Below are 15,492 nucleotides of genomic sequence, written 5' to 3'. Positions count from 1 at the left end.
AAATTTGACCATTAGTTAAAAATTGCTAGTAGTTTTGTCAAAGCTTTAATTATAATTTTATTTAAAGCACTGCTTATGTAGAATGAGAACTATCAAAAACTTAAGGAATTTATATTTTCTGTGGATATTTGCTCCAAATAATGGAATTTCATGGTTTATAGTGCATATTCTGGGTGTTCCGAATAAAAGAGTTTTTGTTGTGGACTGTTAGGTTGGGAAAATATTAAAGGAGATGTAGGTGCAGTATCCACAGTATGGCGATTTACAGTTTGGTGTGTTTGAGGATAGACTGTTACAGTCAGGGAAGCTGACTCCAGTTGAGCTTTCCAAACATTTTTAGTACTTTATGGTAAGTCCAAAATATTATTGTTGTTTCTGGATTGGTAGTGTTGCTGAGAAATGCCACCATGCACTGTTGGGAAACTAAAGTGTCTCTGGGAGGAGAAAAAAAAAAAAAAAAAAGAATGAATTACTGCAGTCTTCCAGTATTGGAACTTTAAATATTGTTTCTTGTCTAACTGAACCAAAGCAGTTCAATATTTAATGTATGTGTTTGTAAGTTTGTTGTGCCCATTGCTGTGCTTGTGTGCTGTATAACTTAAGTTTGCTTAGTGAAAGACTTTGTAGAGTGCCAGCACCCTCTTGTGGGTAGTGTAATAGCAGGGAATTTTGTTTTTCAAGGTGCAAATACCAAAATCTCTTACCTGGTACAATATATATCCACTACTGTAAGTGTGTCCCATTCCGCCCCCTTGAACAACTACTGAACTGCAAGTGTTCTCACAGGATGTCACTGCTTGACTGAAATACTTTCTTTCTTTGGAAATCACTTCTTTAATTTGCTGAACATCAGGATCATTTTAGAATAATGTATCTTCACATTGCTAAATTCACTTATTTTTATTTTTATTTTTATTTTTATTTTTATTTTTATTTTTATTTTTATTTTTTATAACTAGAAGTTTATCTGTAATAGCAAAATTATTCTGCTCCTGATTGAACAGGAATGTTGTTTGTGTGTGTGTGTGTGTGTAAATCAAGGAAAATTTCTTGCAGAGTTAGTCCTTCCTGTTATCCTGTATCTTTCTTATTCTAGATCAGCCTTTTGTTTCCAGTTCTTTTAGCTGAGGGGCTTTGCAGTTTTGGTTCAAATGCTAGGCATTTTCAGTCTTTTCTTATTGTTTTATTTTTCCCTAACCAGGAATATCCAGAATAGTTTATTCCCCTCCTTTTGCTGGGTTTACAAGGGATTTTGCTCTGCTACCAATGTACTGTTTATTACCGTTAATGTGCAGTACGTACTGCTTAGTTTCACAAAACAGAAATTTGTCCCTTTTAAGGTCAGGACTTACCATCTGTGAAAGATAAAAATACTATATGTGTTTTTTTTTCCTTGCAGGTTGCAGAATCAGCATGTGTCTGTAGTAGTTAAAAAGGTAAGCAGACCATATTTATAAATACATCGCAAGATTCTTTGTACTCTGACTAATGCATACATATTAGAGATAATTCATCTGAATGTATTGACAGTTGTTCAAATCTTAAAAAAAAAAAAAAAAAAAAGTTTGTACAATAAGCAATTTCTAGAACATTGGATCAGAACAATTTGAAAATAGAGGAAAATATTGTTAAGAAATATCTAACTATATCAAGTTGATGTTACAAAAAAGTATTTACCTGTTCGACCAAAAATTTGTATCCTGTCCATCTTAATAAAATAAATATAAAAAGCTGACATGTAGGGCTTGAGAGTTCTTTGAGTATTTGATCTGATTTTGATAACTGATTGTAACTGTGAAAGGAAGAAATATATCCAGTATGCGAGCCTGGTAAGTTTACAAGCAGGCTTAATCCTGTAAGCGAGTCTCACGATACCTGCTTGACTTTTTTTAGTAGCATCAAGATCTTTGGGACTTTTTAAACTATTTTAGATCTCTTTTCCAATTAACTATTGGGCTAATTGGTAGCTGCAACTATAATTTTCTAAATTATGACAAAAATGTATATGCTACTTAATCAGAGGTCTAAGTTGCTGGGTTTTATTCTCAGAATGGCTACCACTTTTTCCTTGGATATTTTGCACGTCTTAAATGCATTTCTGACATTCATAGGTATTTAAGGAATCTTTCAGAAATAATGTAAAAAATGAAAGATTTAGCCCTTGAAGAAAAGCCCATAAGGATAGCTGATGATAGCTAAAAACAAAACTTCGTAATAAATAGATGTACAAAAATAGTTTGCTTCAAAATAAATCTGCAAACATCATAAGATATTTCTAATTTTGAGCTGAGCTCTGGGCTTTCTTGGCCAATGGAATATTAGATGTAAAATCAATTATGTATGTAGTGTAGCAGTAGGTGGTGCTGTTGGAGCAGATTTAATAATCTGAGGACCTGAACTGCAAGCTCTGAGGGATATTGTGTCAAAGCTGCTTGGAATTTCTGGTGTGCAGCCAGGAGCTGTGAAGAGCAAATGCTCATGCTGTAATTAACCTGTAGCAAATCCTAGTGGTTACTGCTAGTTTATATTTATTCTTGCTGCAGAACCGAACTGAAAGAAATCTTGCTGTTGGTCTATGATGTCATCCTAGTGCTTGAAAAATACATGACATGTGTACATGATGTATGCATGTAGGGAAAAGTCACTAATAATGCTTACAAAATACTGCATGCAGACATTTCTTCAAAGAATATAAGCTGATAATAGTGGCAAATCTATAAGTAAATGAGACTTGCACTGATGTATTTTTTTTTGCTGGTGCGTGGAGACTTTTCAGGTAATACATTTCCTGAAATGTACAATTCCCGTTCTCCTGAGGAGTTTTTTTTTTTCCCCTTTCTCTCCCTGTGTGTATCAATGGTGCTTCTCCTTCATGGACATGTAGATCATGTCCTTTCCCTGTCACACACATCTAATGTGAACTGAAATGTCAAACTTGGCCCGAAACTGTTAATTAGCAAGGTACAAAACTGTTACATTCAGGCTTAAATGATGTCTGTTCAGATGAAATGTGCTTTTTTGAAGTGCAGGCAGTGCTTGTGCTGGCATTGAAGCAGTGGGCTTCATATTAGTTTCCTTGATGGCAATCGTAGTTTCTCCATGACCGTGCAGACCTGTTGGGATGTGGCATTCCAGGCCCCAATGCCAAACTGTTGTCACTTTTAAATGAAGTTATTTCTGTTTTTTACATGAAGGAGAAAGTGTTGCTATATTAATCCAGAGCACGCCTCTCTCTGTTTTATGGGCCCAAGTGTATGGTGTTTAGTAAAGAAAAGAGCAGAGATGCTGGAACCAGAAGACATTTGACCTCCTGTAAAGGAAGATTGGGCCTCATTGTCCCAGGGAGGCTGTTTTGGGAAACTGGTCTTAAATGGTGATGAGACCCAGTTCCACCTGTGCTCTTATCCAGTAAACACGTGATAGCAAGCCATGGCGTTGGCAGCTTGTTTCACCACAGCAAGTTCAGTTTAAATTGTGCAAACTGAACATGAATGGGCTTTGCAGTATTTCTTCAATCAGTGCAACTGCCCATTGACATCGATGCTGAAGTAGAACTTGAACTCTGAATCAAGTGAGAGTTTGCAGCCCTCAGCACTTAGGCTTCCTGCAGAAGTCATGTCAAGTTTCTATTTCAGGATTGAAATGGAAAATTTCAATGAAATTGAAACAGGATAGCACCATATTATCACATAAGGGCACATGCTGCTTTTCTGTTTGTAAAAAGGCTGGAAAATGACACAGTGAGTGTTGACATTGGTACATCTGTTAGCAAAACCTGGGCTAAGAAAAAATGTATGAAAAATGTCACTGAAACATTCCTGTTTGAGATTTGTAGATTTGTGTTATTCACAAATGTATTTGGTGTGTTTCTAGGCAATATATGAAATAATATAATAACTAAGAAAGTGTGAAACAAGTATAAAGGATGCTGAAAGGCGTCTTTGTTTTATGCAGCGAGGGTGCATCAACTTCTTTCTTACGTCTCCCTGTTTCTGAGAATACACGTAAGGCTGGATCCAAGACAAAGAACTGCCCTCCTCTTTCTAGTAGTAAAATAAGCAAAAATAAATCTCCATACCCGGTAGTGATGAAAGAAGACTCATGAGGTTGTCTTTGATACTGTCACCTGAAGGCTGTGGTCTGTCCTCGCCCCTCTCACTGGCAGGCTGTCCCCAGGGGTTAATTGTGACACCTGCCTCTGCAGCGCTCTGCTCGAGGAAGGGACCTGGCACAGGTGAAGACCGCATGTAGTCGGCAGAGGTGACTTGTGGCTCTTGCTCACTGAAATATCACTGTATATTTAGAGGAGAGGGAGAGGGACTGGGCTGTCTGGGGACTGCATGGCATCGCTTTTACCCAGGGCTCTCAGCATGGGAACTTCCCTCAGCATGGCTGGGTGTTGCTGTAAAAGAAGGCGTAAGAAGCGGTCAGAGCAAAAAGGTAGTGTTTTTTAGTGCTGTGTTGTCAAAACCAAGTGCTAGGGTGCAGGTTATAAATGAAAACATGCAAAGGTTTTCCAGTGAGGTTTGAACCTTTGTTACTGAGTGCAACTTCAATTCTTTCTGCTTGGATTTACAGAACAAAAGAAATATTTTGAACAGAATCCTTTGGGATCTTCCAATCTTTTATTTCCCTTAGCTTTTGAAGCTTGGAAGTAAAGCACTTTTTACAAAATACAGAACTTCTCTGAAGTTGCAGCTTTCTGCCTCTTACTGTCTTCTAATACCATTTTTGTTTCATCTATTGGGATTTGTTTTTTCCTTTTTTTTTTGGTGACATTTTACAATTATATATGCTATTCTCTGTTAACATATAATTGGATAGCCATTAAACTTTCCTTTCATGGTGTCTGTAGCTCTTCTTCAATCATAAGGATAAATCAAGAAAGCTGTTAAAAAAGTCCTTCAGAACTTCTTTTCATATAATAAAAATACAGAATAATCAAACAGTAGGAAGATAAACTTCATTGAATAAATTATTTATACTATAAATACTTCATAATTATATAACAAAATATATTTATAATATAAATATATGGTATGTAATTTATTTTTAATTGTTATATTTATATCTATACTATTTATTTGTTATTGTTATTATTTATATGTAACGTGTAAGTGTATTCAAATGTATTTATTACTTCAAAAATATTTAAGTGTACTGTACTTTTCTATGACTCCACATAAATTAGCATACAGTCTACATTTAGATGTCGTTTTTGTTTGACATGACTGGCTGCATTTAGAAAATTAAGGTTTTATGAAGTACTGTTTATATTCTGAATATCGCAGCATGTACGACTGGGCAGAATGACTTGGCTACAGTGATAGTACTTAGAAAGTACTTAATAGTACTGATGGTGGATAAACAACTGCATTTTTATTGTCTTGCCTGCTTGAGTTGTCTGTGTGTTAACCTGCAGAGTGAATTTGACGTTATTTTTACCTTGAGACACATTGCTGGATCCCTGTGGGAACAACATTGCTTCATTTAACTATTATAAAAGTTGCCATCAAACACAAATTGCTGACACTTGGAGTTAATCTGCAACTGTTCTTTAAAGAAAACAACTACCAGTAGTGAGATGAAATAGTTTATGCACTCCTTCAGATTAAAAAAACAACGCACTGTAGTTCACCATATGAAAAATATATATTGGAAACATTGCAGAATTTGCAGTTCTATAAGAGTGTGCCTCAGCTTACAGAAATAGGCACACTGAGGAAATACTGTGCAAAGATTGAACTGCCCACTGTTGCTTGAGGAAGAAGCCATGGGTAGGCCAAAGCAAAGTTAGTGCTCAGGCTGCTGCTTTTGGCGATCTAACAGTTTACCTTGTATGCTGGTACATGAAAGCTTAAGTATCCCACTATCTGTGTTTTCCAGACAGAAGCAGTCTTCGCCAGCCAAGAAACCAGCAAAAATATTTCACAATGGATGTTGACGATGAAGAAAACATGAGTAAGATGTGTTTGTTTACACAATAATAAACTATGTAATCATTTCTAAGGTGACTTTTTCTCACAAGCCACAGGGAAAACTGAAGGAACTTCGAAGCACAAATTAAAATGATTTTTTGTATGTTTCTAAATACAGTATAGAAAAGTAAATTGGAGCTTTTGAACTAAAAGTTTTCTACACGTGATTATGTGCTAGTCTAATTATACCTTATGTCTCATTTTTCTTCCAACAACTGTTTAGTTGTACAAAATATTACCCTGTTTTGGACTTGCATTGAAGTAATGAAGATGGATTTCTCGCATTAATAATAGTTTGGTATACTGCATTCGCACGCTCCATATGGGACCTGTGCATCCCACTGTGCCGGCATGGGTAGCACGTAAGACCTCTCCTGAGGTGTGGGTGCACTGTGCTGCTTTTTTGCAAATTACTCCCCTCTCAGAAGGGCTGGCAGTGGAGTTACAGGTCACCAAGGTAGGCTGGGTCAGTATGAGAGCAAATCTGTATGGGACTCTCAGTATGAGAACCTTCTGTGCAGTTTTAATTGTGAGGTTTGATGGGAATAAAGATCATTATTACCTGAGAAAGTGGGACAAGAAGTTGAATACCAAGTCTTGTACAATGCATTAAGTGAATGTGTTTGAGATGATGATTCCTGTAGCACACAAATCATGTTAATGGTGGCTAATCATGCTGGGTTCTCTGAGCTTTTTCACCTTGAATAATCAGGTACTGGGTGAGGTTTGTTTGCCTGCCAGTGAAGTTTGTTGTGCAGTGGAAGATACTGCAGTATCCTCCATCTGTGTGCTTATGCTGAGATCCCAGAGGCAGGAACTTACTGGAAGAGGTAAAACCTAGAAGAGGAAGAATACTGATAATGAGAGTTAGGGACCAGTGGAAGACAGGGGAGAAATGAAGGAGACTGAAGTGTGTAAAATAAACAAGGGAAAGCAGAAATGAATGAAGAAAAAGCAAAATGAGGGTCTAGAAGAACTCCCTACAGGTCTTGCATGGCTGAGTATTCTTTCTACAAGCTGGTTTCTCCAACACCGAGGTACTGAATTAATGAAGTGTTTAAGCACAAAACCAGCTATCATCTTGATGAAAACACTGTTGAAGTGCTATGAAATTGCTAACTATTTGGTGTAACATAGATCTGATAACCTCTGGAGAAAACTGTTCTCATTTAAAATGTTACAACAAATATTGTAGATTCCTGTCCTTTCAACTGTTTTGTTTTTATGAATGAGAGACCTGTTCTGTTTCTGATATGCTTATGTGCTGTGCCTGACTGTAAATTATTGTGTATGATATAATAACAAATGTGCTTATTTCCCCTAAGTGACAATGTCTAAATCTCTGGCAAAGCTGAAAAAGCCTAGCAGTATAGGAGGCTTTGGAACAGAAGAGTTGTAATTCAGTTTGAAGGAGTTATTACAACATGCTTTTGTTGGGAGATAAAGATGTTAAATGGTTTAAAATACAAGCCAACAGAAAAAAAAAGACAAAAACTTAACTGGACTAGAATTCCTCTTTTTCCTTTGACTTACACAGTGATCTTCACTAAAATATGCTTGCAACCACTTCCACTTTTTCCTTCTCTTTTTTTTTTTTTTTTTTACTTTTTTTATTTTAAAAGAAATTTCTTTAGTTGGATGCTTTAGCTATTTCTAAGAGTGGTTCTATGAGGAGAACTTGGAAAAAAAGGTAAGAGGTGAATTGGATAAATCCCATGAGATAATTCTTCAGATAAAACATACCCTATTTCAATAGGAGTAAATCTGAGCATGAATGGTGCCTTCCTGAGCTGAACAAAATACCACCTATTTGATAGTGTCATCTTGTAAATTCCTTAAGCAAGATATTCAGTTTATGTCTGCTTCTGTTTCTGTGCTAGTGCACCAATATGCAGAGCAATTCAAATTCACTGAACTTTCTGTCTTGGCAGAAGACTGCCTCTGCTGAGTTGTTACAGGTTTGGGACATGCATTTGTGTAACTTCAGTGATCTCCCAGAAGTAAATTTTGAGGTTCGTTGCCTGTATCACATTTTGCAAAAGAAGCCACAGGTAACAACATCATCTTGGATGACCCCAGTTAATAGAAGGTGTAAGAAGGCTTTTCTGCATCTGAATGACCACACAAACATCGTGAATTTGGAATGTTAAATTACCAGATTTGGAGAGGAAAATCAAAATCCTTAAGTTCCACACTTTGATTTGTACAAAGATTTTTTTTATTTGTATCTTTCTGTATTTTTGTATCACTGAAGATGGCAAAGTGTGATATCAGAAGTGCCTATAAAAGCCTTTGTTATTTTGTGTAACTCCTTTTAGGGGAAATGGAAGGCAAACCTGTGCAATATTTGTAGCTTACATTTATAATAACTAGAATTTATCTGCCAAAGATAGAATTCAAACTGTCTTGGTTCAGCAGAAGTGTAAGACGGTCATGAGATTACATTTAATGCACTCAAGAAAACAACGTTTCAGACTTTCAGGTTTTAAGTTCATCCTCCTGTATCTGATGAACAAAGAGAAGATGTTAGAAGGTGTGGGGAGCTGGGGGTCGGCCTCTTCTCCTGGGCAGCAAGTGATAGAACAAGAGGAAGTGGCTTCAAGTTGCACCAGGGGAGATTTAGGGTGGATATAAGGAAAAATTTTTTCACTGAACAGGCCTCTGAGGCATTGGAACAGGCTGTCCAGGGAAGTAGTTGAGTCGCCATCCCTGGAGACATTTAAAAGATGCATAGATGTGGTTCTTATGGATGTAGTCTAGTGGTAGACTTGGCAGTGCTGGGTTAATGGCTAACCAACGATTTTAGAGATGTTTTCCAGCTTCAGTGATTCTGTGAATGCTGTCAGTTCTCTGAAGTCTGTACTTACCAGTTACCTCACAGGAGAGGGGAGGTGGTACATTTTGCAGAACACTTATAACACTTGCTAATGTGTGTGTCTTGACCTTTTTCTTTGATTGTTTTCCCCCTTTTTCTAAAAAAGGTGATCACAAGAAGTCACTTTTTTATGCATATGTTTCATATGAAAATAAAATAATAATAAAAAAGACTTATTTAGGATTTCTCCAGGCCAGTAAATGAGAGCAGCAGTATAAAGGGTATCTAGAAACATCCTTCTAGCTGTGGTTCAGCTAAGAGTTGTTTAAACATAATTAAGTGTGCTCCATACCAGATGGAGCAGAGAGCAAGGCAAGATCCCCACTGAATAAAGAATCTTAATTAGAGGTGTTTTTTAATTACATGGGGAAAAAAAAAAGATAAACCAGCATGTGTGGATAGAACTTATTTTAATTGGCATGAAAATTTTCTATGCCTCTTTCCTTCTTTGAGTGCTGTCAGCTTTGTAAACCTCTTGAATAGATTACTTCAGTGGCAGAACTTTGCCTTCACTGAAGTTGTTGGCATGTCATACTGTCAGTTGTGATTTTTACCAAAGGAGCTTCAACTGACATTAGTGAAGTCTCTAGTCAGAACTGCCAACTATTTTTAGTGATGGGAAAATAAGCTAGTCTTACAAAAACTGTCTTACTTCTAAATCACGGGTAGTGTTCATGTTTAAGAAAACATGACCGTGTTGTTGTGTGTTTATATCTGTTAACGCATAAACGAGCATATATATATATAGCATTTAGCATGAGGATCTTTTAGAAAGTCTTAGGTCTTCTTTTTGCTAGGAGATCTAACAATACTGTAACACATGGTCACCTGTCAACTGCATTAAGTTATTTTTTAATTTAAAAAAAAAATAATACGAAAAACATCCATTATTGATTTTTTTCTCCTGTCAGCTCCCTCCAACGCATTGTACTTTCTAACAGTGTTTTAACATTAGAGAGCAACATCTTACATGGACAGGTAGTGACAGGACAAGGGGTAATGGCTTTAAACTGAAAGAAGGAGATTTAGGTTAGATGTTAGGAGGAAATTCTTCACTCTGAGGGTGGTGAGGCACTGGAATGGGTTGTCCAGAGAAGCTGTGGATTCCCTGTCCCTGGAGGTGTTCAAGGCCATGTTGGATGGGGCTTTGGGCAGGCTGGTCTGGTGGGAGGTGTCCCTGCCTGTGGAAGGAGGATTGGAACTGGATGGCCTTCAAGGTTCCTTCCAATCCAAACAGTTGTATGAACATTTAAGGTTCTAATTTTCCTGCCTTACTTTAGCTGTGGTACTTGGCAGCACAAGTACCTGTGTACACTGCTTTAGAGCAACAAAATTTGTGTTCCTTTTGAGTACTGATGTTCCTAGTTTGAGTTTTGATGGGATCCTTAGCTAGCCATGGCTTTCAGGGTAAAGCTGTCCTCCCTCATTCCGTTCAAAGTGATTGAGAGACTTCCCAGAGTATTACACTCTCTAAAACATTGCGTTAACAGAACAAAAAGTGCAAAATCTTCAGTGTGTCCAGTTCCTTACCACCCACAGTGGATCTGCTCAAAAAGCCACGGAAATAAGGAGGTGTGAGAAGAACTAAGAGAGAACAGGATGATTGCAGGCCAAGCTGCAATTCCTCCGGCTGTTGAACGTGGATACAAAACTGCTCTTTTTCCATCCAATTGGAGTCTATTCAACTCATATTTTCTTAATATGGCTTTCACAGGCACTGGTTATAGGAAGGAAGATATGAGCAGAAACCATTTTTAGTGTTATCTGAATGATTTCTGTTTAGTCTACAAAAGTTATGTTGTTCAGTAGCAAATTTCTGATGCCACTAATAAGAACAATGTTGGAAAAATGCTGTTTTAGATAATTTTTGGAGATTACAGCTTCAGGTAAGAAACACACTGTAAGAAAGTTTCAATAATTTATTCTGTTTTCCTTAAATTCCTTCACTTTAGTATGATAAGGAATATTTATGCATGAACACTGTGTATTGGCAGTCATGACCCTTCAGCACACGTTCTGCAGACAATATAATTTGTGGCTGGACATTACAAGAGATTCTTTATTAAATTTAGCAGATTTGTTGCCATGAAATGCTCTCAAACCCTTTGTGTTTCACTCTTGACTGCATTTGACTGGATTTTACTGTTCAATACTATACAAGTCTTTGTTGTGCTACTGCATTTTAACAAAACGTGTTCCTACTTGGTGTTTTTCTTTTCATCTTTATTTTTTCCTTTTTTTCTTCTTTGAGCACCGAAAGGAGTAACCTATCGAGCTTTTGCTGGAGGATGTTATAAATGAAAATTTAGTAACCATTCCATCAGCTTTGTAACCTGGGCGAAGTGATGTGTGCATGGTAGTGAATACTTCATGAAGATTTAAAGCATGTTTGAAATTTGTCAGGAAGAAAGCTTCCACTTTGGTTTGCTCTAATTTCAATAAATATTTATCACCTGCTATCAGTGTGAATTTAATACAGCAATAGATATTTTGGAGTCTTGGAACAGAAGAGTTAGATGCACTTGACCTACTAAATTTGCCTTTTCATTCATGAATGTCAATATAAAGCACAAATAATTTTGTTAGTTTTTTAATCAGGATAAAAATGAGGACTTTCCAGTTATAGCAAATACGATTCTTAAATACATATCTAATGTATCATTACTCCAACTTTCTACTTTAGCAAATAAATAATGAATCATTAAATTAATCACGCAATACTACTTTTTTCCCATTAAAATATCCTCATTGTGGTTGTGCAGATTTTGTCACGCCTCTTGTGTTCTGTGTAGTCTTAAGAGAGGATGTTTAGTTTTGTAAGTTTAGGAGAGCAGGTTTTTTGCAAGGAATTTAAAAGCTGCGTATAAATGGCAAATAAAATGTTTCTCAATAAAAGGCTGTGTACAAATATATACACAGTGGTTTTGTGAGGCAACCTAAGTCAAATGCATTTTTTACAGCTGTTTTTCTGATGATGGAATAGATATATGATAAAATTTGTTTTGAAATTTAAGACTACATATGCAGAGAGATGCTGAAGCACAGTTTGTTTCTCATCATTTTGTGCTGCATCCGTGTAGCTGTATTCACCTATTTTGGGTGTACAGAAAAGATAAACATGTCACTGGGTTCAGTGAAGGTAGTTTAAGGGTCGGAGTTGTTGGGAGAAGGGGTTTGCTCTGCTGAACGGGCCCATTGCTGGAGCTGCCATGCAGTGGGCAGGCAGTCCTGTTTGGGCAGCCAGCAGCTGAAGGTCCTGAGCAAACTGAGGTGAGGTGAAAATCATTTGGGAAAAAGCATAAAAAATGAAAAGCATAAAGGAATTGAATTTAGAGAATATAGCATAGCTAAAGAGAAGTAAAACATCCATACAGTCTTCAGTCATGGTGCCTACCTACCAAAGAACTGCCTTTCATGACACCGATTTTATTTGTCATTTCTCAAATTGAGCAAATAAAATCATTTAAGACAAAAATGCAACATTATTAAAATAAGAATAAAGTAGAATTAAATATAAGTCTCCTAGAAATGGCCTTAAGCATCCATTTTTACTTTAGTAATGGGAGCTTTTTATTTTATAGGTGTTTCCTACAAATAATACAATTTAGTTTTCTGGTTTAAAGCATTTTTCACGTCAAGTAAAAACTTTGTTCTAGCGTGATTTGAATGCAAAAGAAAAAGCTGCAGCATTTTATTGTTATATGAAAGTAGCAAATGCAATGTTTGCAAATAATTCTTGAACGTGCTCTTTCTTGAATGATCAAGAAGTATTGCTCTCCATTTACATTGCAAAAGCTTTAATCAGTGAGCACACATCACTTAACCAGTTATAAAGAGCGATAAAGGAATCTATAAATTTTGCATTTACAAGATCCTGCAACGAAGGCATTGTAAGTTACTCTTTCTGGGCACCGCAGGTTCAAGCAGCACTGATGTTAAAGAAAACCGCAACATGGACAACGTTCCCCCCAAGGACGGCAGTGTGCAAGGCACCGGGGAGGGGGCTCAGCTCTCCAATGGTGGTAGCAGCAGCAGCAGAAAGCGTCTTTTGGAGGAGGGCAACAATGGCCACTCCAAATTTCGCCCTAAGAAGAGGAAGAAAACGCCAGGTCCCGTTTTGCCAAAGAATGCCCTGATGCAACTTAATGAGATAAAACCTGGTTTACAGTACAAACTGCTGTCCCAAACAGGGCCGGTTCATGCTCCAATGTTTGTGATGGCAGTTGAAGTTAATGGGCAGGTGTTTGAAGGGTCTGGCCCTACAAAAAAGAAGGCCAAGCTTCATGCTGCTGAGAAGGCTCTGCGGTCTTTCGTTCAGTTCCCAAATGCGTCAGAGGCGCACCTCGCAATGGGGAGGACTCTATCTGTCAACACAGACTTCACCTCCGACCAGGCAGACTTTCCTGACACGCTTTTCAATGGATTTGAAACTCCAGTTCCTGCTGATGCTTCCTTTTACCTAGGGTCCAACGGGGATGGCTCCTTCAGCTCTAGCGGGGACTACGGGTTGTCATCGTCATCTGCTGTAGCCAGCAGTCTTACCCAGTCGCCTCTCCCCACACCATCACCATACCCGACCACGAGCGGCAAGAATCCGGTCATGATCCTGAACGAGCTGCGGCCAGGACTGAAGTACGAATTTCTCTCAGAGAGCGGGGAAAGCCATGCCAAAAACTTTGTCATGGCTGTTGCAGTGGATGGTCAAACATTTGAAGGATCAGGAAGGAATAAAAAGCTTGCAAAAGCTCGGGCTGCTCAGTCAGCCTTGGCATCCTTGTTTAACATGCAGCTGGATCAGACTCCATCTCGACAGCCCATTCCTAGTGAGGGGCTCCAGTTGCATTTGCCACAGGTGAGAAGCCCTTTGGTGTTTTTCAGCCTGCTTAGATAATGACCAGTCATAGCCAAGGTGAATCATTTTGAATCAGCTTCAACATTTCTGCTGTTTGTTCTGCTTGGGTGGATGGGTGTGTTTATTTGTGTGTCTGCTTATGTGTGTATACATATAAATATATATATGCACATATATTTATATGTAATTTATATATATAAATATATATGTATTATGTATATATATATGCAAATTATATTTATAAACAAATTATTTACTTAGGCAAGGAAATTGGGATGAGAAATAGTTTAAATTAAATAATTAGTGAAGTAGGGAATGTAGCAGACATACCAGACAGAGATCAAAAAATGTAAAGAAGCTAGAATGAAGTAATTTTAAACTTTTTAATGAAGAAAAATTCTCCCTTGTTTGCTTGTGCTTCTCCCCAGTCTAAGTATAATAATGAATGTTTGTCTGCCCTCTTTGTACTACATCCATTGGGTCTTTTTAATGATATGTCTGTCTAAATCCATCTACTTGTTATGTATGTATATATGCATACATATACATATAAGATCCCATGAATTCGTTTCAACTTTCTGTTTATTCTAATGAGAGTTTTGAGGCTTTGACCTTTTCCATCTCAAAAACATTGTTTTAAAGTTCATTCAAATTACTATATGTCTGATTCAATATCATTCTATAATCTGGGGTTGAAGAGTATATATAAATGTGATTATTGTAAGTACATCGTTTCCTCTAGTTGCATGGACAATATGCATTATTTAGAGATTCCTATATGCTGTTTCTTTATCTTGCATAATTATTGGGTTATTTATGAATGTTTAATGCTTTTTCAAATCTAGGATTATGCTATTTCAGGTCTTTATGATTTCTTCAGTAGGTTCAGCTATTTCACTATTTTAAAATAGTGCTTTTAAAGGTGGATTTGGCACCAGACGCCAAAAAATTCACCGTTTTTTACATGTTACTAGTTCCTGAATCAGTAAAATGATGAAAATAGGAATTACAATATGAAGTAGAAAAGAATAAGAATAATTCTTGCCCTGAATAATTTTTCAGGGCGACTTCTGGTAAGTTTTGTTCTGAGGTGGGGAAGGTAGAATCGTTATATTCTCTCCCAGCTCACACTTTGTCATTCTAAGGGGGTAAAGTTGTTTTTCTGCCCAGCAGATCAATGCATAACAACTTACACAGCCTTTTTAAGGGACTTCAATGGACCACTGGACGGTGATGGGTACTTCTGAGCTCCTTGCTTTGTGAGATTTTGACCTGCATTCTCAGTTCTGTGAACCTATTTGTTGTCCCAGAGTGCCACCCCGTAAGTGGGCTCTTGCAGTAGTTATGCTGTGCAAGGTATGCAGAAACTGTGTGGTCAATTCTGGGCATTTGAGCTCAAGGTACGGTTTTAAATAAATAATTTTTTTAAAAAAGGCAACACGTGCAAACAACTTTTTTTCCCTCCAGCACTCCAACACTGACCTTGATGCCCATATTGTCTACAACAAAGCGTACTTTAGGGCCAGCTTGCATTTTACCTTTCTTACAAATGTACATAAAAGGCTACTCCAGTGTGGAAGAGAACCCGGTGTTTGTAGGGGTAATTCAGCATACTACACCATGTGGGGAAGGGGCAGGTTGCTGGTACTGTCTCATGTAGGTCCTATTTAAAGTCAGCTATTGATTCTGAGTCTTTTGGTCAGTTTGTAGTCAGGACACCCATTTTCTTTCTGTACTTACTGTGTTTTATTACTCTGCTTATATTTATAATTAGCTATCAAGTTATT

The 15,492-nt window shown here is 37.3% G+C and overlaps 1 protein-coding gene across 6 annotated transcripts in view; it reads left to right on the top strand.

Moving 5' to 3' along the window:
- Positions 1–15,492, top strand: part of ADARB1 (adenosine deaminase RNA specific B1) — a 65,019-nt gene that overhangs the window by 21,585 nt on the left and 27,942 nt on the right. For 5 of the 6 annotated variants that reach the window (XM_082763379.1, XM_082763376.1, XM_082763378.1 and 2 more), the window contains exons 2-4: positions 1,400–1,436; positions 5,887–5,961; positions 12,771–13,705. In XM_082763379.1, the coding sequence (XP_082619505.1) occupies positions 5,934–5,961; positions 12,771–13,705 (963 nt within the window). In that variant the 5' untranslated portion in view covers positions 1,400–1,436; positions 5,887–5,933. Of the gene's footprint in view, positions 1–1,399; positions 1,437–5,886; positions 5,962–12,770; positions 13,706–15,492 lie in introns of those variants that run through there. The other variant, XM_082763381.1, reaches the window with a different exon arrangement.

The sequence above is a fragment of the Aythya marila genome (assembly GCF_965140915.1).
Source record: "Aythya marila genome assembly, chromosome: 6".
NCBI lineage: Eukaryota > Metazoa > Chordata > Aves > Anseriformes > Anatidae > Aythya > Aythya marila.
Note: the sequence above shows the minus strand (reverse complement) of the source record. Positions and strands in the feature narration are given on the sequence as shown.